Raw genomic sequence first — 21,657 nt, 5'->3', positions numbered from 1 at the left:
AGAATGCAGATCGATCCATGCTTATCACCCTGTACAAAGCTTAAGTCCAAGTGGATCAAGGACCTCCACATCAAACCAGACACACTCAAACTAATAGAAGAAAAACTAGGGAAGCATCTGGAACACATGGGCACTGGAAAAAATTTCCTGAACAAAATACCAATGGCTTATGCTCTAAGATCAAGAATCGACAAATGGGATCTCATAAAACTGCAAAGCTTCTGTAAGGCAAAGGACACTGTGGTTAGGACAAAACGGCAACCAACAGATTGGGAAAAGATCTTTACCAATCCTACAACAGATAGAGGCCTTATATCCAAAATATACAAAGAACTCAAGAAGTTAGACCGCAGGGAAACAAATAACCCTATTAAAAAATGGGGTTCAGAGCTAAACAAAGAATTCACAGCTGAGGAATGCCGAATGGCTGAGAAACACCTAAAGAAATGTTCAACATCTTTAGTCATAAGGGAAATGCAAATCAAAACAACCCTGAGATTTCACCTCACACCAGTGCGATTGGCTAAGATCAAAAACTCAGGTGACAGCAGATGCTGTCGAGGATGTGGAGAAAGAGGAACACTCCTCCATTGTTGGTGGGGTTGCAGACTGGTAAAACCATTCTGGAAATCAGTCTGGAGGTTCCTCAGAAAATTGGACATTGAACTGCCTGAGGATCCAGCTATACCTCTCTTGGGCATATACCCAAAAGATGCCTCAACATATAAAAGAGACACGTGCTCCACTATGTTCATCGCAGCCTTATTTATAATAGCCAGAAACTGGAAAGAACCCAGATGCCCTTCAACAGAGGAATGGATACAGAAAATGTGGTACATCTACACAATGGAATATTACTCAGCTATCAAAAACAACGAGTTTATGAAATTCGTAGGCAAATGGTTGGAACTGGAAAATATCATCCTGAGTGAGGTAACCCAATCACAGAAAGACATACATGGTATGCACTCATTGATAAGTGGCTATTAGCCCAAATGCTTGAATTACCCTAGATGCCTAGAACAAATGAAACTCAAGACGGATGATCAAAATGTGAATGCTTCACTCCTTCTTTAAATGAGGAAAAAGAATACCCTTGGCAGGGAAGGGAGAGGCAAAGATTAAAACAGAGACTGAAGGAACACCCATTCAGAGCCTGCCCCACATGTGGCCCATACATATACAGCCACCCAATTAGACAAGATGGATGAAGCAAAGAAGTGCAGACGGACAGGAGCCGGATGTAGATCGCTCTTGAGAGACACAGCCAGAATACAGCAAATACAGAGGCGAATGCCAGCAGCAAACCACTGAACTGAGAATAGGTCCCCTATTGAAGGAATCAGAGAAAGAACTGGAAAAGCTTGAAGGGGCTCGAGACCCCAAAAGTACAACAATGTCAAGCAACCAGAGCTTCCAGGGACTAAGCCACTACCTAAAGACTATACATGGACTGACCCTGGACTCTGACCCCATAGGTAGCAATGAATATCCTAGTAAGAGCACCAGTGGAAGGGGAAGCCCTGGGTCCTGCTAAGACTGAACCCCCAGTGAACTAGTCTATGGGGGGAGGGCGGCAATGGGGGGAGGGTTGGGAGGGGAACACCCATAAGGAAGGGGAGGGGGATGTTTGCCCGGAAACCGGGAAAGGGAATAACACTCGAAATGTATATAAGAAATACTCAAGTTAATAAAAAAAAAAAAAAAAAAGATATCCAGCAGATATCTAAGGACACTGCGGTGCTGGACCTAGAGCGGGTAAAAGACAACCATTCATTTTTTTATATTTTTACAACAACGGTTGGGATCTGTAGGATCTCCGTTCAGTTGGGAGTGCTGTGAGGGAGAGGGGTAGAAGGCCTTCTCTAAGGATTTTAATGTTAACAGCTTTTAGACAACTCAATGAAACAGCTCTCTTAGACAAACTTCAGTGAAAACTCCCTGTGTGTATACATGTTATTTGGTGTAAATAAGAGTTATTTATATGTGAACCTTGGAGAGTGGGAAGGAGTTTTCAGGGCGAATGTAAACCATTGGCTGGAGCTTAAGGCACTGTGCGCACCTCATTTACAAAGAGGGGCCTCCCAAGGATCCCAGGTACTTGCTGGGCAGGTTCTTATCTGGAAAGAGGGAGATGAACCTGGAGTTTTGTCAAGGGCTACACGACCTTCCTCTGGTACAGGGTGTGGGGGTCAGGCAGAGGAGAGGAAGTATTGCTGGAAAAGGAAGGCCTCCATTTTGTGGAGAGTTCAGATGAGCTCTCTAGACTATGAACGAACTTGAAGAGCAGGATCCGACATTTGCCATTTGGCCTCATGCTATCAGATCTTAGGTGATGACACTGTGGTCCTGAAATGCACAGCTCTGATCTCTCAGTTCTTAAAGCCTGTAGTGTTTCTGACAGTGTGGGTAGAACTCAGTCCCAGACCTCCCTTTGAGAGATAATGTGAATGCCAATACAAAAGCCTTCATGCACACCCAGGGAGGGGGAGACTTGTTCCCCTTACCCATTTCCCATCTGTAAAGTACAAGACCATCTAGAAATCAATTCTGAAGTACCTGAAGGGGTTTGCAACCCCATAAAAAGAACACAATATCAACCAACCAGATCCCCGCCCCCCACCTAGAGCTCCCAGGGACTAAACCACCATCCCAAGAGTACACAGGGATGGACCCATGGCTCCAGCCGCATATGTAGCAGAGGATGGCCTTGCTGGGCATAAAAGGGAGGAGAGGCCCTTGGTCCTGTCAAGGCTTGATGCCCCAGTGTAGGGGAATGTCAGGTGGGAGTTCAGCCTACAGGATCTGTCGAATTTCATGTACCAGGGGTGATGGATGTAGACAAGCTGACCGAAGGGGACAGAGAATGTCATGAGGAGATAGTTCACCATCACCAATAAAGAGAAAATCCAGACCCTCCCGATGAAGACTTCTTTTTTTTTTTTTTTTTTTTTTGGTTCTTTTTTTGGTTCTTTTTTTGGGAGGTGGGGACCGAACCCAGGGCCTTGCGCTTCCTAGGCAAGCGCTCTGCCACTGAGCTAAATCCCCAACCCCCCCCCCCCCCCCCCCCCCCCCGATGAAGACTTCTAAGGCAATGCTGTGTGCTGGGCCTCTCAGCTCAGCTCCATCTAGGGGCCACTTTCTTAAGACTCTCATAGATGCTGTTTTCCAGTGTACAACCGAACCTCGGCTTACATCCATATACTGGGGTTCTGAGATCTGAGACTTTGTCTCTAGTCCGTGGAATCCCCACCAGCCTCTTTACAGCCACTCACGCTCTGCTCGCTCCCACACCCTGTGTACCACAGATGCTATGCCCCAACTGTGCCCACCCATCCTCCACACCAGCTGCTCTGTGCCCTCCTACTCATTCTCACACCCTCTACAGGCCCCCAGGGAGTCACTAGTCCACTGCCTAGTCTCTGGGGGAGGCCCTGCCACAGTGCCTGGAGGAAGGCCCCGGGCTGTTGGAAACTTTAATCAAGCAGGGACCGTTAACAGCTGCAGAGAAGCCTTAGGAAACTAATGAACCACCAAAAGGAAATAATTTGTAAAACCTGTTGTCTTGACCTACGATGACTTTTCTGATAATGTCACATCATTCACTGCTATGGCAAAAGACGACAGCCTCAGCCCTCAGGATCTGCAGGATCTGTTGTGTTTCCCAGGGGCACTTTCACACCGGCACTCACTCCCCCCAGACACCCAAGAAGGCTGTACACACGCAAGCACACACACAAATGTGTGTACACACCCGCCTCTCCTCAGACACTTCATCTGGTAACATGTGTTTGCTCTCCAGCTTCAGGGGCTACTCTCTCTGGGGCAGACTCGACTATGTCACAGCAGAAGGGCTCTCCTCACATCCCCTAACAGTAACATCCCCTGCCCAGCCCAACACCCCCAGCCACGTGAGTGATCCAGCTTGTGGTGAGGAACTTTACCTTTCTTTCTTCCTCCCCACAGCTGTCAGACAGCTGATGGAGGGGGAGCGGATGTGGCCTCAGGGAGGGGCAGTTCTCATGTCCATATCTCATCCAGCTTCAGCTCATTCCAACCCTCAAGGCGTGAGGGCCTTTTGGGATTCTTATAAGAGGCTACATTGTGGTAAAAGACCATTAGAGAGCACCTCTGGGCACTCAGCTCAGCAGGCTTCCTTCTGCCACTGTCTCCCTCCTCCATCAAGGAGGTCCTCTTCTTCTCTTCACTACAACAACTTAGGCTTGTGGTCTCCTCTACAAATGTATCCTCTCTCTCTCTCTCTTCCTCTCTCTCTCTCTCTTTCTCTTTCTCTCTCTCCTTCTCTTTCTCTCTGTGAAGCATAGTCTCACCACACAACCCTGGTCAGCATAGTACTCATGGTGTAGACCAGGCTGGCCTCTGACTCACAGGGATTTGCTGTGCCTGCCTCTGACTCCTGATTGCTGAGATAAACGGTGTGCACCACCCCACTTGGCCCAAGTGTTCATTTTTTGGGGGGACGAGCATGATGGGAGAATGTTTGGACTGCACGTGTGTCTGTGTGTGCTGGGAAGTGAGGTCAGATCATCGTACTTTCACCAGACCACTGGGCTACACCTTCAGCTCCCAGCACCTTCTATGGGAAGAAATGAGTAAGAACAAGGGGGAGTTTCTCAGCCTCACTGCTACCCAGGAAACCATAGCCAGCCCTTCTTGTCTTTTTAGGTTTTATTTTGTGTGTGCATGTGTTGTGCCTGTATGTATGTCTGTGCACCATGTCCATGCCTGGTACAGATGGCCGAGAATGGCCATGTGGCTGCTGGAACTCCAGTCAGTGCTCTGAACCACTGAGCCAGCTCTCCAGCTCACCATATCCTGTACTGAATTTCACACTCGTTGTTTCTTTGCTTCCCTCTCTAGAAGGGTGTGTGAGAACCACTGTTGCTCCAGGCTAGTCCTGTAGCCCAGCCCAGAGCGGCTCCAAGTAGACACTGATTCCTGATATGGCTCTGATGTGGGAGCACAGAGGACACCGCAGGATATCAAGGGAAAGATGGATGAGAGGGAGGGTACAGCTTCTCACAGGCATGGTCAGGTAGACAGCAGGGAAAAGCTATGAAGTGGGGAGCCTGGGATGCTCACAGAGGAAAACCAGTTTGTTCCCTGTCTCCCTTGCATCCTCCTAAAAGCTGTCAGATTCCCAGGGATGGCTTCAGGGTGACAGCTCTGTAAGCAGGAGGGGAGGAGTCAGGTTTACCTCAGGAGCACTCCATGCAAAATGGGGCATATGAACCTTATCTGAGCTACCAAATTAAGGGTCCCCTCCTGGATGAAGTTGATTGGGGTGATGTCCTGGGTCAGTAAGAGCCAGGGTCCCAACTCTACATGGATGGAGCTCAGTGAATGACAGTCAGGAAGGCGTGGCCAAGCAGGGAACACAGAGGAACTGGCATGAGGACCTTAAGCAAAGTGGGTCGAGGGTGCATGAGGAGGGGGATCTGGCTGGACAGAGTTCAGCTAGCTTCAGAGTCTGTATTTGGGACCCCAGCATCCCTCTCTGGTCATCTGGCTCCAACCCAAGGACCTCTTCTGCTTCATTGAGTCCATCTGCCCACAGACCTTCCTCTTTTGTGACTTTGGCGTCACAGCGCAAAGGGCTGAGCCTTACAACCACACAGAGAACTCAATAGCTAAGAGAGGAGAGGAGCCAGGGAGGTGTGGGCCAGTGGATTAGCTGGAAGTCTGTGAAGCAGAGGTACCCAGGGTTATGGCTGACGCCATCACCTATGCAGACCTGCGCTTTGTGAAAGTGCCCTTGAAGAACAACGCGTCTAACCATTCAGGACAGGGTAAGTCCTGCTTGCTCTCCTCCCCCACTCCACAGACCTCACTCCAGACTCTCACTTTGGAGCTTTTCCCTTTCCAGACTGTGAGGCCTATGAGGATGGGGAACTCACCTACGAGAATGTGTCTCCAGTCCCGGGAGGGCCGCCAGGCTTGGTTTCCCCTGCACTAGCGGACAAAGCAGGTATGGAGGACCAGGGACGCCTACAGAGGGTGTCTTCATCCACAGAGTGCAGAGCAGTCTTGGAGAAAGAAGCCGGGCTGTTTCTGTGACAGAGATATCAGAGAGCCAGGGGGAAGATGAGTGGGAGGTCCTTGTGGTAAGCTGGGTTCAGGATCGGGGAAGCCCGGTGTGAGACTGGTTTCAGTGGAAAACAGGAGTGGGAAGGACGTGGAAGAAGGATGAAGGGTTACAAGGAAATGATAAGGAAGAGATAAAGGGAGACCCAGGAGAGAAATGAGGAACATGATGGGAGTGAGGACAAGGCGACTCAAGAAGGGCTTTTGAGGGAGTACCTCCTGGCGTGGCATCTCTGGGGACAAGCAAGAGGCTAGCTGAGTTCATCTCAAAAATCCCCGAAGGCGACAGGGACATGTGACCCAGGGGCAGCAGATGAAGTCCAGAGAGTGCCGCAGCCGTTCCACAGCACTTAGCTCAGGGCAGACTAGGGTCTCTGTATGGTGTGGGGCTGGAGAGAAGGGAGGTTACGGGGACTTTCCATCCTCACTTCGGGCGCTCCCCTCCCGCAGGGGTCAGGTCAGAGCAACCAACTGCGTCCTGGAGCTCCGTGAAGTCATCTGCTCTCGGGCAGATTCTCCGCTGTGCGTATTCTTACTCTACCCCCTTCACCCCGGTACCCCGCCCCCGCAGTCCCGGCTGGCCTTTCACCAGCTGCCCGCCCCGCCGGCGGCGCAGGGCACCGACCGCGATATCAGACGCTATCTGTGTACCCACGTGGGTCCCGGAGCGGTGGGGCTGGGTTCTGCCCTGTGCCAGATGAGCCTTTGGGACTTCCACGTGAGCCCAGCCACTCCACTACCTACCTCATCTCGGGAGCGATTGTTCCTACATGGAGTCCTAGATCACAATTCCCCTGTTCGGATGGTCTCTAGTCATGTGCCTCCAGGTCCCTTCCCTGTATGAAATTTAGTTTCTTCAGTCAGGTAAGGTCCCCTCAATCCTTTTCGCCAGTTGCAGTCCCTAGTACTTACTCCTGCCGGTCAAAATCTGCTTAGGACCGTTTCTTTTTTCTCCCCGTTGTCTCACTGTCTATGCATTCTTCCCTGGGACTGACTGCCCATCATCCCTGTCCCCTAAGGTCCCACAGTCTGTTTGCAATACTCCTTGCTTGGCCTTCTCCTCGCCTGTCTGATGTTAGGGGTGGCTATCATCTGCCTGGGAGTTCGCTGTGAGTATGGGGGCCCCCATTCCTCACTCATTCTAAACACCATTCCTTTTCTCCCGCCAAGTGGCTTTTCCTTAGCAAGGCTCTAAGGCACTGTCCCGACATCCCTGACTTTTGGGTTTCCAGCTGGGACTACCCTGGAGTGTTCCCTAAATTATCCTTATCCAGTTCAGGATTCCTTAAACTCCAGGCAGCCAGATCTTAAGTTCAGGACATTATACAAGAAGTTTCAAAAAGAAGAAAAGGTTGATGCTGAAGTCTTAGAGCACCGGGGTACAGCTGGAGGACGTGTCCTCAAGGCTCCCTGTAACAAGCTTCACCCCCAACAAGGGTCTCCATATGTAGCCCAGGCTGGCCTCGACTTTGCTATCTCAGCCTTCCCTGGATTGGGATACGGGTGTGCGGTGCTGTACCCAACCAGTCTGTACCCGAACAGATCTGCAGGTGTCTCAGCAGTTCGAGCAGGTGAGCAGGATTTGGGAAGCCACCAACAGCAGCTTGCAGCAGCAGCTCAGGGAGGAGAAAAGACAGCTGAAGCAGAAGGTGGAGGATCTTCGGGAGTCTCGGAGAGAGCTGAACTCGACGCAGGACACATTTCAGGAGAAGCAGAAGATGTATGAGGTCACTAAGCAGCAACTACAGGACTGCCAGGCTGAGAGTCAGAGGACCAAGGAGAGCTTGAAAACTGAGGAGCAGCGGAGGCAGGACCTGGACCAGAGTTTGAGGAACACGCGGGACACTCTGAGACGCTTGTCCTCCTGTTCGTCAGGTACCTGCTCTGGGATCAGGGAGACAGGGGCTGGTGGCTGTGAGACATAGACTGAATCTAGGAGTCTCTGGTGGCTGGGTTTGTCCAGCCATACAGAGCTGGGCTATGTGAACTCAGTTACTGATGAGGACCAAGCTGCACACTGGATTTAGGGGGTGCCCCCAGCTCTATGGCAGATCATGAGTGGGAAGAGAAGAGGAAGCCGTCTCCAGTGACTCACTTCACATTGTCCAAATCTTTCTGACTTGGGGTATCTAGTGCTTCTGCCAAGCTTAAGATAGCCAAATTACAGACACCAGTCTGCGTGCACATGTGTAAATGTGTGCCTCTCCCCTCCCCCAACCCCTCTGTGCATGTAAGTGTGTGTTACACTCACATGTTTGTGCATGCACAAGTCGATGAAGAGACTCTTCACTGAAGCAGGGTATCTTATTCAAACCCAGAGCTCATCAATATGGCTATAGCCAGCTTTCTTTCTTTCTTTTATTTTTTTAAAGATTTAATTTATTAATTATATATAAGTACCCTGTAGCTGTCTTCAGACACACCAGAAGAGGTCATCAGATCCCATTACAGATGGTTGTGAGCCACCATGTGGTTGCTGGGATTTGAACTCAGGACCTCTGGAAGAGCAGTCAGTGCTCTTAACCACTGAGCCATCTCTCCAGCCCTATAGCCAGCTTTCTGTGAGGATTCTTTGACCCCACCTTCTACTCACTTGGCATTCACTTGGTGTCTTAGTTACTTTTCTATTGCTGTGACAAAACACCAAGACCAAGGCAACTTGTAGAAGAAAATCTTTAATTAGCTTGTGTTTTCGGAGTGTTAGAGTCTGATGGTAGAGCCAAGGCACCAGGAACAGCTGAGAGTTCCCATCTTGATCCACAAGCAGGAGACAGAGAGAACTCACTGAGGGTAGCAGGAGTCTTTTAAACCTCAAGCCTAGTCTGGCCCCACCTCCTTCCACAAGGCCACAGTCACTAGTCCTTCCCAAACAGTTGTATCAATTGGGGTGCAAGCATTCAAATAGATGAGCCTATGAGGGCCATTCTCATTCAAGTCACCACACTCAGGTGCTGGGATCTTAAGTTTGGTCCTCATGCTTGTGTGCCAAGTGCTCTAACCACTGATCCAACCCTAGTTATGGGCAAATCCTTCAAAACCACAAATCTGATCATGCTGTCCCTGTTGAGGCCATGGCATTCTTATTAGTTATCCAAGCAGTAATGGGGCATAAATACACTCGAGCGTGTGCCCAGACACAGGTATGGAGAGAGAGCACACAATTCCTTGATGTGAAAGTCAACAGTATTGTTCTCTTCCTCTTAATAGAACAATAAAATCTTGAGACAGACATGGTGACACGTAACTTCAGCATTTAAGAAGCTCAGGCAGGAGGATGAGGAAATTGAGCCCAGCCTAGGCTATATCTCTCTGTCTCTCTGTCTCTGCTCTCTCGCTTTCTTTCTCTCTCATTGACATGGTTCTCAAGGCTCTGCCTACCTTTAGATATGTTTATCTCTCACTCTCTTCAAATCAGTCACACCCAACTAAAAAAAAAAATTCCTTTAAGTTGCCACAGCACAGAAAAATGGGAGAAGCTGGATGGAGACATAAGAAAATGTAGGGGAGAGAGAGAGAGAGAGAGGAAGAAAAGAGAGGAGAGGAGAGAGGGAGAAGAGAGAAGGATAGAGACAGGAAGACAGGAAGAGAGATAGCATGTGTGAGAGACAGAGAGAGAGTCCGGCGGTGGACAGGGAATGATTTCTGAATGTTGGCTAGGTCTGATAAGAGTCGTTTGTGATCAAGAGCAGAGTGGGGCGTTGGATGTTAAAGAAGGATTCATTTCTTACAGGTAATCCGGAAAAGAACAGAGATCAGCATTTTTAAGTAGAGAAGTGGAAATGGAGAATATTCATAATTTTTAGAAAAGCAGGAACCAAGTTTGTCTGCTTACAGAGTTGTGGAGAGAGATGTGGCCACAGGCTGGAGGAGTGTGGCAACCTCTGAATGTGTTAGGGATTAAATGGAATGAATGAGTGAGTGAATGAATGAATGAGAAGCCCATTGATCAGTGTGGGAGCTAGGCAAGGTTGGCAAGTTTAGGGCAGATTTTAATGTTTCAGAACCCAGGGACAGTGTACTAACTCCACTAGGAAATTCTTCCCATGTTATTAAGGAGTAAAATGTTTTCAGAAGAGGCAAAAAGATCGCAAAGATCAAGGACTAAAGCTGACAAAACCGACATTGAGAGCAGACCCTTAGGGTCAATCAGCTGGCCAATTAGTCAATTTACCCCAAGAGTTGTGGCTGTCATATTCTTTCTGCTTTGTAGACACCTGCTGTCCAAGTGGATGGGTTCAGCATGAGAAAAGGTGCTTTTACATCTCAAATACCCCCAGAAGTCTGGAGGAGAGCCGAAAATACTGCACATCTCTGTCCTCCAAACTGGCTGTGCTCAACGAACCTCCTAGGTATTCCCTACAAGTGAGCATGACCTTATCTATATTTTGAGGTGGAGGTATGTAAAGAGATGTGTGCTATCAAGTCAGGAATGGCAGTGCACATCTGCACACAAGCCATGGTTTACATTGCTTCCCCAAGACAGATATGGAAGTCACACTATTAGCCAGTAAGTGTGGCAATAGTTGGGCATTCTCACTCCCGTGATATCCCATGGCTCCTATTGTTTAGCATCCGTGAGAGCTGACATGTCTGAGCCATCTCCACTTCAGTCTGTCTTGGCTTGCTGGCCTGCCCCTTGCCTGCTTAATTCCTCATTGACTCCTCTCAGGCCGAGTGCCAACCCCCTGACACTCATCTGAGACCGGAAGTTCACAGGCTGACTCCACTTCCCTGCTTGGAGGGGAGATGGAGAGTGAGCCTGTGTCTGGTAACACTGGAAGGATAGATGCAGGAGCAATTAATTAATTCATGTACTAAGTGGGCGTGGCCTCTTGCTAAGTGAAATTCATAGGCCCCTAGGGTGCCCCCACTTTACTCTGTATTCTCATTGTTCTCTTACCCCTCTGAACCCCCTAGGATTCTCTGCCTGATGGCTTAAAGAAGTTGCTAGATCGTTCAAAGTCATATTGGATTGAGCAGATGAGCCATACTGTATATTATCCACAAAACATGAAGAACATGAAGGGGAGGAGGTATTGTCATCTCAGTTTTTTTTTTTTTCTTTTTTCTTTTTTTTTTTTTTTGGATCTGGGGACCGAACTCAGAGCCTTGCGCTTGCTAGGCAAGCGCTCTACCACTGAGCTAAATCCCCAACCCCTGTCAACTCAGTTTCTTATAAAGGCATATTACTTCCTTAAGTCCTGCTCCCAAAACTCCCCCACAAATCGGTATTGTGGTTTCTTGTTTCTTTTACTTGATTAACATATTAACTTGTTTAAGATATTAAAAACAAAACGTGTTGGTGGAGGGGTGCCACAGGGCAGGCAGAGGACGGCTGTGGGGGGCAGTTCTCTCCTACTGTGTGGGTCTCGGGGACTGCTCCCAGGCTGTGGTGCTCACCTGCTAAGTCATCTCACTGACGTGCACCTTACTCCATACTCCATCCATAGTGCCTGGAGGTCTCTAGTGCATACTTACATTACAATGGCATTTTCCTGTAACCCTAGCACTCAGGAGGCTGAGGTAGGATTGTGAGTTAAGGCCAGTCTGGGCTACACAGCAAGACCCCTTCCCACATCTCTAAAAACAAATTAGGCTGAGAAGCGATTTCAGCAAGGCTTCTCAGGCAGAGGAGTGCTGGCATTGACCTAAGCCTTGACAGGCTGCCCAAACAGACAGCTTGCTTAGTCCATGCCAACTGGGGCACTAGACCGGTCTCAGGAGAGGGCAGAGTAGCTGCAGTTTTGCTCCAGGGACCCCAAAGCAGGGCGCTACTTCATGTTCCATGGGGTTTGAGGTCTGTGACTCCTGGGTGCTGTAAAGGTGCACGAAGTCACACCCAACTCCTTACGTGCAGCTTTCCTCTTTTAAGACTTGGGTGAGGGCTGGAGAGATGGCTCAGTGGTTAAGAGCACCCGACTGCTCTTCCAGAGGTCATGAGTTCAATTCCCAGCAACCACATGGTGGCTCACAACCATCTGTAAAGAGATCCGATGCCCTCTTCTGGTGTATCTGAAGACAGTTACAGTGTACTTATATATAATAAATAAATAAATCTTTAAAAAAAAAAAAAAAAGACTTGGGTGAGTTTTCCTCTGTGGCCTTAAGGCCTGTGGAGCTGAAGTTCAGAAACCTGTTCCTGAACCATGTGGCCCTAGCAGGTCATAGGCTTTGGACTAGGTTTTACAAAGAGCAAGGGAAAGGAGGGACTTGCAGACTCTAAAGTATATCCCAACTCTTCACAGGTCCGATTCTCATTCTCAAAGCTCATGTTACCTGATAAAATGTTACCATTCATGGTGGTATGAAAGCTCATACACGTGTACAGACCTTTTCCCCTGCATTTGTGAGCTGGAGGCGCTCAGGTTTCCTGATGGGATCCATCTGAACTGAAATGGGTAAGCATGAGGGAGATGAGGCATGGGTGTGTGGACAGAGGCCCAGAGGACTTTGTCCCCTCGTTTGTCTCATCCCCCACCTCCAGTGGCTGTCTGCTTACACAGGGCCAGGCGAGGCAGGGAACAGAGAGGAGCTGGGGAGAAATAGGATGAGGGCTAATGAAGTCAACTGGAGCTCACTGGTGCTTTATTTTTCCAGACACTTCAACAAGACCTTGTGACCTACATCCTTAACCTATGGCCTGCCAATTCTCAAGACTGCTATTCCTCCAGCACTCCCTCACTCTTGGGCACGCCCAGCTAAGGGCTGATTCTGGTCTGGCGACCTGCTGCTTGCTTGAAAGCTGCTCCAGAAACTATTCTTGGGAAGAGTAAAGAAGCCTCCAGAAAAGACTTTGACCTTCCTTAAGAACTTCCCGAACTAGAGATGGGTCAGGGGAGGGCGCTCCGCTGAGTGGATGGATGGCCCGGAGCCAGCCAGGCAGTTTTATTGAAATATTTTTAAATAATTTGCACGTGTTAGTCTTGTGTGTCAGCAATGCTGTGTCTAGTCCAGTGATCCCAGGGGTTGGACAGGAAGTGCTCTGTCCATTGAGACCATGCTGAGGCTCCCCTATACGGGGAGAAGAGCCAGTCAGCCCATCTGGGGCTGGCATTGTCCAGCAAGTGCACTCTGTCCTTACAGGGTATCCCGAAGGCCAAGGTTGGAAGCCTGAGATCACAGGCCTCACTGCTAAGAGCGTGCCCCAGGCAGCTGCAGGCTGGGTGTGGGTGGCTTGGCATGATGCCCTCGGTGGCAGAGAAGACTGCCCGCCTCACAGTTCAAGTTGCGGTAGCGGGCAACAGCTGGGGTAGGGCGGGGGCACATGGATAGGAAGCCAAAGCTGAAGGGGCTGAGGCAGCAGCCAGGGCAGGGAAGCCCCTCCTCCTGCTCCCGGGGAGCTGATGGGGGTGGTGAGGGTTCTGTCCGCTCCAGGGCTGCTGCCCGGGGAAGGCTATGCTGTGCCCGGTTCCAGGGCTCCCTCGCCCATCCTTGTGGGGAATTCACCACCACAGCAGGGGGGTTATTATTGAGGGAAGGTCCTGGTCTAGCAGACCAGGGCTGAGAGGCTGAGGAACACGTACTGATGAAGTTGTCAGTGGCCACAGCCAGAGGCAGCTGGGGAGCCGGCCCTGGGGGCTCTGGCTCAGGGCTGCTGCCCTCACAGTCCATCCTTTCCTCAGTCGAGGGGCCCACGGGGGACGGGCCAGGACCTGGCAGTGCAGTTTCCATCCGTCGGGGGAGCTCAGGGGATGAAGGGAGTGAACGACAGCGGCGGACGGGAGTCTCAGGCTGGACCAGGGACTCTGGAGAGGCCACCAAGGGCAGCTGGGTAGAGGTCAGTGGTGATGGTGGCACCAGGGGCAGTGGAGTGGCCGGCTTGCAGGGTGTGTCCAGAAGTTTGATCTTGCCACCCCTGAGGTCTTCCCGCAGTGAGAAGGGGTTGACTCGTGTTAGATTGTCCCCCCAACTGGGGGGTGATTCTGGTGAAGGTGGCAGGAAGAGGTCTGACCGGCTTCGGGAGAGCCGGGGGTCTGACCTGGGAAGCGTGGCAGAGGGACCTCCTCTTGGAACAGACCCTGTGGAAAGAGAGGTGTGAGATCACTGTCCTCAGCATCTGTGCAGAGCTGAGGCCCTCGATCCCCAGGAAGGTGGTGGGACATGAGCTTAAGAAAGGGAAGCCTACAGGTGCTCTGGAAGGGATGACTGTTATTTCCCGCTACCTTGTTTAGTCTGTATGAACCACAGGACACTGAAGTTGTCAACTGAGGTCAGAGGTCAGAGGACAACTTTCAGGTGTTAGTTTTTAGCTTCCATGATGTAGATCCCAGTGATGGATCTCAGGTCCTTATGCAAATGACTGAACCTGTTGAGCCATTTCACCAGCCCCTCCAGCTACCTTTCTACCGCCCTTTTCTGCTTCCTTGGGCTCTAGCAATAAAAACCCATCTTCTATGAGATGCCTCTCCACCCTCCCACCTGACTGCCTACCTTTTAACTCATAGATCCAATTAGCCTCCTCCAGATAACTGATTCTCAGGAGAGGCAGAAGGACTTCTGCTGGGTCAAGGTCATGCTCACGTACCCTGATTGTATGTCAAGGGAGCCTTGGCAAGGGGCATCTTGGCGAGGGGCGTGGGCTCAGGCAGCTGCTCCAGGATTTGTTCCAGGTGCTGGGTAATTTCAGTAAAAGGGGCACGGGCGCTGGGTTCCATCTGATGGATAAAGACAGCTTTGCTCAGGGCTCAGAAGATGGTGAGTTTCCTCCACTATCTCCCCAGACATAGAAGACAACTCATGGTTAGGGGCAGGGCAGGGGTAACACTTACGCTGCAGCAGTGGATGGCCAGAAGCAGGAAAGGTAGCGGACAGTCATTTCCCACCAGAGTTCGAAAAGCAGGCACATCCAGACCAAAGTCCTGTGGGGACAGAGGAGGGGCTGCCAAGTTAGCCTTCAGTGGGCTCTCCTTGTGCCCCACTGTGAGAATCGACCCCACAGAGCCCTTCTTGGTTGAGGCACATACAGTGGAGGTTACTTCACCTCAGTACGGGGTAGGTAGTCAGGGTCTGCAGGTACTCGGGCGATGAGCTCACAGAGGACAATCCCAAAGGCGAAGACGTCGGCCTGGAGGGAAGTGGGCCATGCCAAGGGGGAGGAGTCAGCACTTATCTTGGGTTGGAAGGGTGGCAGTGAGGGGTAAGGGGCAAGGCCGGGGGCTCCACATATATAACAGAGCTGTTGGATGGGGGCTCTCAAGGTCTCTGGGGGGCTTGAGGCTCTTACCTTCTCATCATACAGCTCTCCCCGCAATACCTCTGGGGCCATCCAGTATGGGGAGCCCACCACAGCCAATGGCTCCTTCCTTGCCCCTTCCCTGCAGAGGCAGGGTGGTCAGAATCTTCTATTCAGACATCCCCAGACGAAAGGGGATGGGGTAAGCCTCCTCTCCACCCACAGAAAGCACCACTGGCGTAGGGCAACCCTGGGAGGCTCCGGGTAAGAAGGGTGGCCATCTTACCTATACACAGGGATCTTTTCAGCCAGTCCGAAGTCACCCACAACAGCTGTGAAGCCTCCGTCTTCCCGTCGGACCAGACAGTTCTGACACACACACACAAGCATCCTCACACACCCATCCCCTGCTCTCTGGTCCTCTAGTATAGACCCCAAAGCCCCGTGTCACCACAGCACTAAGCACTACTCCAACCTTCCCTCCCGGTTCTCCAAGGCACCTCATCATTGCAGTATCACTCAGCAGTCAGTGTGATACTCAGTTCCTCAGCCCTCCTGCTGTCCCCGTTCTTTCCAATGCCTTGGCACCCCGACATTCTAACATATCTTCTACCCACATGCCAACATCCACAGGCCAATTACAACTTAACAGCTCCAAATCCTCTTTCATCGTTCCACCCACCTTGGCCAGCCTACCTTGGATGTGAGGTCTCGGTGAAACACACCTTTGGCGTGTAGGTACCGTAGGCCTTGTGCAATGTCCAGTGCTAGGTGGAGCCTGACTGGCCAGGAGAGGGGTTCTGGGGAGCTCAGCAGCTGTTCCAGGGTACCCCCATTCATATACTGGGACATAGGGGAAAGAGAAGGGGCTTCAGTCTGTATTCTATGTCTGCCACTCCTGAGAGAGTTGACACTCAGGAGGCTCACAAAGAACAGATGGGTGAGTCTGTGCTCTAAGGTTCCCATTTATATACTAGGCTGCCCTGTCTCCCAAGGTAGGACTATGTGCAGCTATGTCATCCAATACATTTAAATACAATCAGACATTCTTCTGTTACACTAGCTCTTGCTTTAGGCTACTCCATGTGTAGTTAGGGGATCCTGTGTTGGCAGGCCAGCACTGTTCCCAGGGATATAGACGGAATAACTCCAGCTGAGGATTCTAATAAGTGGTTTGCCCAAAAGAGAAGTTCAGGAAGCCTCCAGTTGGAGGAGGTCCTGAGGTCCTGGGCAGGCAGGTGGCTTCTTTTTAATTTCCTAGCAGATCCACCAAGATCACTGACTGACACTTTCACTTGGAGGTGTGGTGCCTTCCTTCCCTGTTTCCTGGCCTATGCTCAATGCTTACCTCTGTAAGCGCGTGCAGCTGCCCTTGGTGCACACAGACCCCCATGAACCTGAAAGTCGATGAAAAGGATAGGATAGGCTGTAAGAGGGGGGTGGCGTGGGGGACCGCATCTCCCTCCTTTCCTGAGGGAACTTTCCCTCCCAGCACACAAGCTGCCCAGCAAGAGGCTAGGCCGTTCACCTGAGGATGTTAGGATGCCGGAGCCGGTTCATCAGCTGCACCTCCCTTAGAGTGTTGCTCCGGTTACTGGGGAGCTTGTTCATCTTCAGCACCATGACTTGTCCCGACTGTCGGTGCCGAACCTGGGGGAGGCAAGGATTGGTGTGTGCCCTGCAGGTTAGGTGGCTAGCCCTAGTCGGATCTCTTAACCCAGGCTGTGGGCCCCTAAGTTCTAGCCTCCCGTCCAAGGCTCGGTCCCGCCCCTCTGTCCTCTCTGCGAGTCCTACCTTATAGACCTCAGAGAAGAAACCAGCCCCGATCTTCTCTGCGCAGTCGAAATCGTCCACGCGCGCCAGGCTGGACACGGCGCTGCGGAGGGCCCGGTAGGAGGAGGGCCGGCCCCGGCCCGGGCCTCCGCCTGCGCCCCCCGGCCCCTCCACCGGAGTCTCTCCGGGCCCGGGGCCCCGCAGCGGTGGCCGTTCCCCGGCCATGGCCGGGCCCCCAGCCCCGGCCTGCTTCACATGGCCGGATCCCCGGGACCCGGGCAGGCCGCGCTCGCCATGGGCGCCGGCCCAACCTGATCCCGGGTGCCGGGACTCCCGCCCGGCGGACTCCGGGAGGACCTGCCGAAGGTCCTGGGCCCGCCCCCGCCGCGCCGGCGAGTTGGGCCTGGTGGAACGCCGCGGCTCTCCGCTCTGCGCGGGGCCTGGGCCTGGGCCTGGGCCGGGCGGCGGCGGCGCTCCCGGGCGCCGGCGGCGGGCTCCCCGCGGGCGGCTGCTGCTCCGCTTCGCCGCCGGGCTCAGGCTGCGCGGCCTGCCCGGGGCGGGGCCGGGCCCGGTCTGCGGTTAACTCCTTGGAGCCCGAGCTGTGGCCCGGCCACGCCCCCTCAGGTGCGTCCCGGCGCGTAGGCCGGGGCGTGAATAACAGGACGACTTAAGGGTTGACTGCAGGCGCGAATTCTCCTGCGCCCTGGGCTCCACGGATCAAGCCCGCTGCCTGCCCAGTCTGCGCCCCACTCCGACTGCCCATTTCAAGGGGCTTCTGACCCCGACACCCTAAATCTCGGGGCTCGCTAACACCTGTTTTCTCCGGTCGTGGTACCCAGGGCTGTAGGGAGCCTCTGGCCTCCGCATCCCTGACCTGCCCCGACCCCTCCTCACTCCATCTCCATTCCCCTGAGTAAAGTTGAGATTCCTGCGCTCCGCCCGGTGACCACCCTCCTACTTCTTTGTCCTAATAACCCTCTTAGGGGAAGCCTGCACCTGCAAGAAAGTCCCGCCCTCCGTCACAGCCCACCCCTCGACAGGATCCCTCCCCCTCAAAGGCCGCTGCCCCTCGGAGCCCGCTCTCCTTCAGGGGGACCTTTCCTTGGGATGACACTGGCACATCAGTGTGTATCCAGAGCCCCTTAGTGCTGCACCCCCTCCTCTTTGTGTTCCTTTCACTAAAAGAGACCTTTCAGAGTGACTCGGCTAATCATTGTGACCGCTCCTCTCAAGGTGACTCCTCCCCTAGCTCTCGCCCAGCGGTGTGACCCCTTTCGGCAGGTTGCGCCCCGCGTCTGTAGACGCGGGTATGCCCCCCTCAGGCCAGAGGAGGAGGTGCAGAGGCCTCTACAGCGGTTGGGATCCTCGGAGTGCGCACGCCCGGTCTCGGGACGTGGCTTTCGCTGTTCCCGGTGTTTCCGGCTCTGCCACTGACTCCTCCCCTTAAGGTCATCGGTGAAGCAACCAATCATCGCCAGGGTTGCGTGACGTCACTGGATCCCGGCAGAAGTCTCCGGGCATCGGTGAGCCTCCTGCCACCTCGCGGCGGAATGGAGTGAGGCAGGCTGAATGTGCAAGGCGGTCTTGAGTGCACCGTATAAGGGAATCCTACAGGTTTAGAGAGAGAATAGTCATGCACAGTTGTTCCAGAAAAGTAGAGTAGGCCAGAACTCTGGTATCAGCAAAGCATACTCATCACATTAAATTAGAGTTAACTCTGAGAAACTATTTGTAATCTTCAGTGTAGCGATTGAAACGGGGTCCTGATACCCCTGTGCTGGGATTACAAGTACGTGCTGGGGGGGAATTTATTTTCTATAAATCTTATTCTATAGATCCCAAGCGCTGTAGAGGCCTCTGCACCTCCTCTGAGTCACTCTGAGAGGTCTCTTTTAGTGAGAGGAACACAAAGAGGAGGGGGCAGCACTGAGGGGCTCTGGGTACACACTGATGTGGCAGTGTCATCCCAAAGAAAGGTCCCCCTGAAGGAGACTTTTTCTACAGTTTGTGCAAGGTCTGTAGACACTCGGAATTTGTACTATAGGATAACCTCATCGTGGTAAGCTTAACTGACACTGTCCCATTAGTCATATTTGAGGATTGATGCTTGTGACGGTAGTTTCATGCTGAATTTAGGAAGAGCGCTGTGGTGGTTATGGTGAGGGAGAGTGTTTAGGAAGAAGGCTGCATGGTGGATGAAAGACTGAACTAATACAGCACTAATAAAAGAGAGGAGGGAATGTTAATGAACTTGGGGAGCTTGTGAGTGTGTGTGTGAGTTTGTGTGTGTGTGTGAGAGAGAGTGTGTGAGTGTGTGTGTGTGAGAGTGTCTGTGTGTGTGTGTATGTGTGTGTGAGAGTGTGTGTGAGAGAGTGTGTGTGTGAGTGTGTGTGTCTGTGTGTGTGAGAGAGAGACAGAGCAAGTGTGTGTGTGAGAGAGAGTGAGTGTGTGTGTGTGAGAGAGTGAGTGTGTGTGTGAGAGAGAGAGTGTGTGTGTATCTGTGAGTGTGTGTGTGTGAGAGAGAGACAGAATGTGAGTGTGTGTGTGTGAGTGAGTGTGTGTGAGAGTGCGTGTGTATCTGTGTGTCTGTGTGTGTGTGAGTTTGTGTGTGTGTGAGAGACAGAGAATGTGAGTGTGTGTGTGAGAGAGTGTGAGAGAGAGTGAGTGTGTGTGAGTCTGTGAGTGTGTGTGTGTGTGTGTGTGTGTGTGTGTGTGTGTGTGTGTGTGTTGGGGGGAGTGCAGCATCCAGGTTCATCATTAGGTTTTTATCTGGTTTTAAACTGGATGATGTCACCAATTTTAGAAAGTTCAGGTGGAGAAGCTGTTGAGGGTGGGAGGTAGATTATGATCATTGGCAGTAATGCTGGCCACCCTGTCTTTCTCACATGGAAACATGCCTGCTTCCAGATATCTTCTGCACCCGTGGTTATCCTGGGAGTAACCCATGGCCGATCTTGCTCTGTCCACGAGTCTGTCCCCGCACCCAGTTATTTGATGCACAGCTGTGGCATTATTTTATCATTGATTAGAAAAAGGAATCTTCATTAAATCATAGTGTCATTGTTGTGTGGTATGTATTCAAATGCTAAAAACTGTATCCCAACACTTGGTTGCTCCAAGACAAGCAGGTCCTCAACTATGCCAGCTCTTGTGAATTCATGACTGGGTAATAAAGATGCCCACGGCCTGTAGCTGGGCAGAGGTAGGCAGGGCTGAAGGTTCCCAGGCTTGGGCTCTCAGGCACAGAAAAGAAGAGAGAAGGAAGGGAGGGTGGAGAGGTGGCCATGGGGTGGTGTGGATTATGAGCACGTAGCCACAAGGGCCGGCCTGTTGGAGTGGGGGTGGCCTAGGTGGAAAGTGGCAAGTGATATCTTGGTGTTACTGACAAGAAAACAGACAAACAGTGTAGAGGATTGACACCTGCCCAGCGCCCGTGCTTTAAGGTTTATTATAAACATAAAGGTTTGCGTCTTTTATTTGGGGAGTAAATGATCTGAGGTGGGGTGGAAACCCCCAAATAATATAGCACAACAGTGTTGTGCCTTGAAAAACTAGTAAAAGACTTGATTACCTGCGTTTGAAGCCTGGGGTGCAGGCAGAGGTGGAAGGAGAGAATCCGCTCTACAAATTTACTTCAACATGTGTGCCCTCTCACAGCAGACGTACACACCACAATAAAGCAGTAATAAAAGTCAGAACACCTGTAATCTAAATACAAAGGAGGCTGAAGCAGGAGGAACATGAGTTTGAGGCCAGTCTAGGCTACGGAGCACAAAGTTTTTTTTTTTTTTTAAATCAAGCCAAACAAAGCAATAATTTCTTAATATCAAGTTTACATTTTTCTTTATGTTGGATTTTCAAAATTGTAGCTATTAATCTTTTAAAACCACTAATCTATTCTTCACCTTTTCCCATTATTAGGTAACAATTTTTATTATTCTTACGTGCATGGGTGTTTTGCCTGCATGCATGTTGTTGCACAGTACACGCCTGCTGCCCACAGAGGCCAGAAGAGGGTATTGGGTACCCTGGAACTGGAGTCGCAGATGGCTGTAAGCCTCCGTGTGGGTACCGGGAATTGAATCTGGTCCTCTGGAAGGGCAGCCAGTGTTTGTAACAGTTGAGACATCTCTCCAGGCTCTATTTTTAAGTATCAGAGCATAATAGGACACATCTAGAATACCAGCATTCAGGACACTGAGGCAGGAGGATTTGGGGATTATACATTGAGATACTGCCTCAAAAAAGAAGAAGAAGAAGAAGAAGAAGAAGAAGAAGAAGAAGAAGAAGAAGAAGAAGAAGAAGAAGAAGAAGAAGAAGAAGAAGAAGAAGAAGAAGAGGAAGAAGAAGAAGAAGAAGAAGAAGAAGAAGAAGAAGAAGAAGAAGAAGAAGAAGAAGAAGAAGAAGAAGAAGAAGAAGAAGAAGAAGAAGAAGAAAAGAAAAAAGAAAAAAGAAAAAAAGAAAAAAAAAGAACGGAACTTTCTGGGCTGAGTGCATATAGCTGGGTAGTCAGGTGCGTGCCTCGGGCTCTACTTTTCTGCGGACGGGCGAATGCCCCTTTTCTCTGATGGTTCATTTTGTCAGTTAAGCACCCTAGGGTGTGTCTT

General features: G+C 51.2%; 2 protein-coding genes and 1 long non-coding RNA gene across 5 annotated transcripts; 1 reads left to right on the top strand and 2 right to left on the bottom strand.

The window, feature by feature from the left end:
* Positions 1–3,102: 3,102 nt before the first annotated feature.
* On the bottom strand, positions 3,103–6,642 carry LOC134486932 (uncharacterized). Its single transcript, XR_010066510.1, has 2 exons — positions 6,322–6,642; positions 3,103–6,072 (listed from the first exon to the last, which is right to left on the bottom strand). It is a non-coding gene; the product is annotated as an uncharacterized LOC134486932 (long non-coding RNA).
* On the top strand, positions 5,388–13,012 carry Cd72 (Cd72 molecule). Of its 3 annotated transcripts, NM_001015016.1 has the most exons (9): positions 5,660–5,810; positions 5,888–5,989; positions 6,556–6,627; positions 7,125–7,214; positions 7,648–7,980; positions 10,316–10,467; positions 11,023–11,138; positions 12,351–12,503; positions 12,703–13,012. In NM_001015016.1, the coding sequence occupies exons 1-8, from the start codon at positions 5,729–5,731 to the stop codon at positions 12,496–12,498; spliced, it is 1,095 nt and encodes a 364-aa protein (NP_001015016.1). In that variant the 5' UTR covers positions 5,660–5,728; the 3' UTR covers positions 12,499–12,503; positions 12,703–13,012. The 3 variants fall into 3 exon arrangements, 1 of the variants encoding a protein (NP_001015016.1); XR_005504446.2 differs by lacking the exons at positions 10,316–10,467; positions 12,703–13,012 and having other exon boundaries at positions 5,388–5,810; positions 12,351–12,487; XR_005504445.2 differs by lacking the exons at positions 10,316–10,467; positions 11,023–11,138 and having other exon boundaries at positions 5,391–5,810.
* On the bottom strand, positions 12,675–18,404 carry Tesk1 (testis associated actin remodelling kinase 1). Its single transcript, NM_031578.2, has 10 exons — positions 17,072–18,404; positions 16,806–16,927; positions 16,626–16,674; positions 15,974–16,120; positions 15,564–15,646; positions 15,329–15,419; positions 15,086–15,169; positions 14,874–14,963; positions 14,630–14,759; positions 12,675–14,123 (listed from the first exon to the last, which is right to left on the bottom strand). Exons 1-10 carry the CDS (start codon positions 17,273–17,275, stop codon positions 13,237–13,239), a joined length of 1,887 nt encoding a protein of 628 aa, NP_113766.1. The 5' UTR covers positions 17,276–18,404; the 3' UTR covers positions 12,675–13,236.
* Between the last annotated feature and the right edge of the window lie 3,253 nt (positions 18,405–21,657).

Source organism: Rattus norvegicus, chromosome 5 (assembly GCF_036323735.1).
Source record: "Rattus norvegicus strain BN/NHsdMcwi chromosome 5, GRCr8, whole genome shotgun sequence".
NCBI classification, from domain to species: Eukaryota; Metazoa; Chordata; class Mammalia; order Rodentia; family Muridae; genus Rattus; species Rattus norvegicus.
Note: the sequence above shows the minus strand (reverse complement) of the source record. Positions and strands in the feature narration are given on the sequence as shown.

Excerpts from the sequence above, each read along its gene's own strand:
- Cd72 (NM_001015016.1), top strand. The coding sequence starts at position 5,729 with ATGGCTGACGCCATCACCTATGCAGACCTGCGCTTTGTGAAAGTGCCC. Across the intron at positions 5,990-6,555 it reads TGCACTAGCGGACAAAGCAG|GGGTCAGGTCAGAGCAACCA; the intron begins GTATGGAGGACC and ends CCCCTCCCGCAG. Across the intron at positions 7,215-7,647 it reads CATCTGCCTGGGAGTTCGCT|ATCTGCAGGTGTCTCAGCAG; the intron begins GTGAGTATGGGG and ends GTACCCGAACAG.
- Tesk1 (NM_031578.2), bottom strand. The coding sequence starts at position 17,275 with ATGGCCGGGGAACGGCCACCGCTGCGGGGCCCCGGGCCCGGAGAGACT. Across the intron at positions 15,420-15,563 it reads GAAAAGATCCCTGTGTATAG|GGAAGGGGCAAGGAAGGAGC; the intron begins GTAAGATGGCCA and ends CTGCCTCTGCAG. Across the intron at positions 14,124-14,629 it reads TCCCTTGACATACAATCAGG|GGTCTGTTCCAAGAGGAGGT; the intron begins GTACGTGAGCAT and ends CTCTTTCCACAG.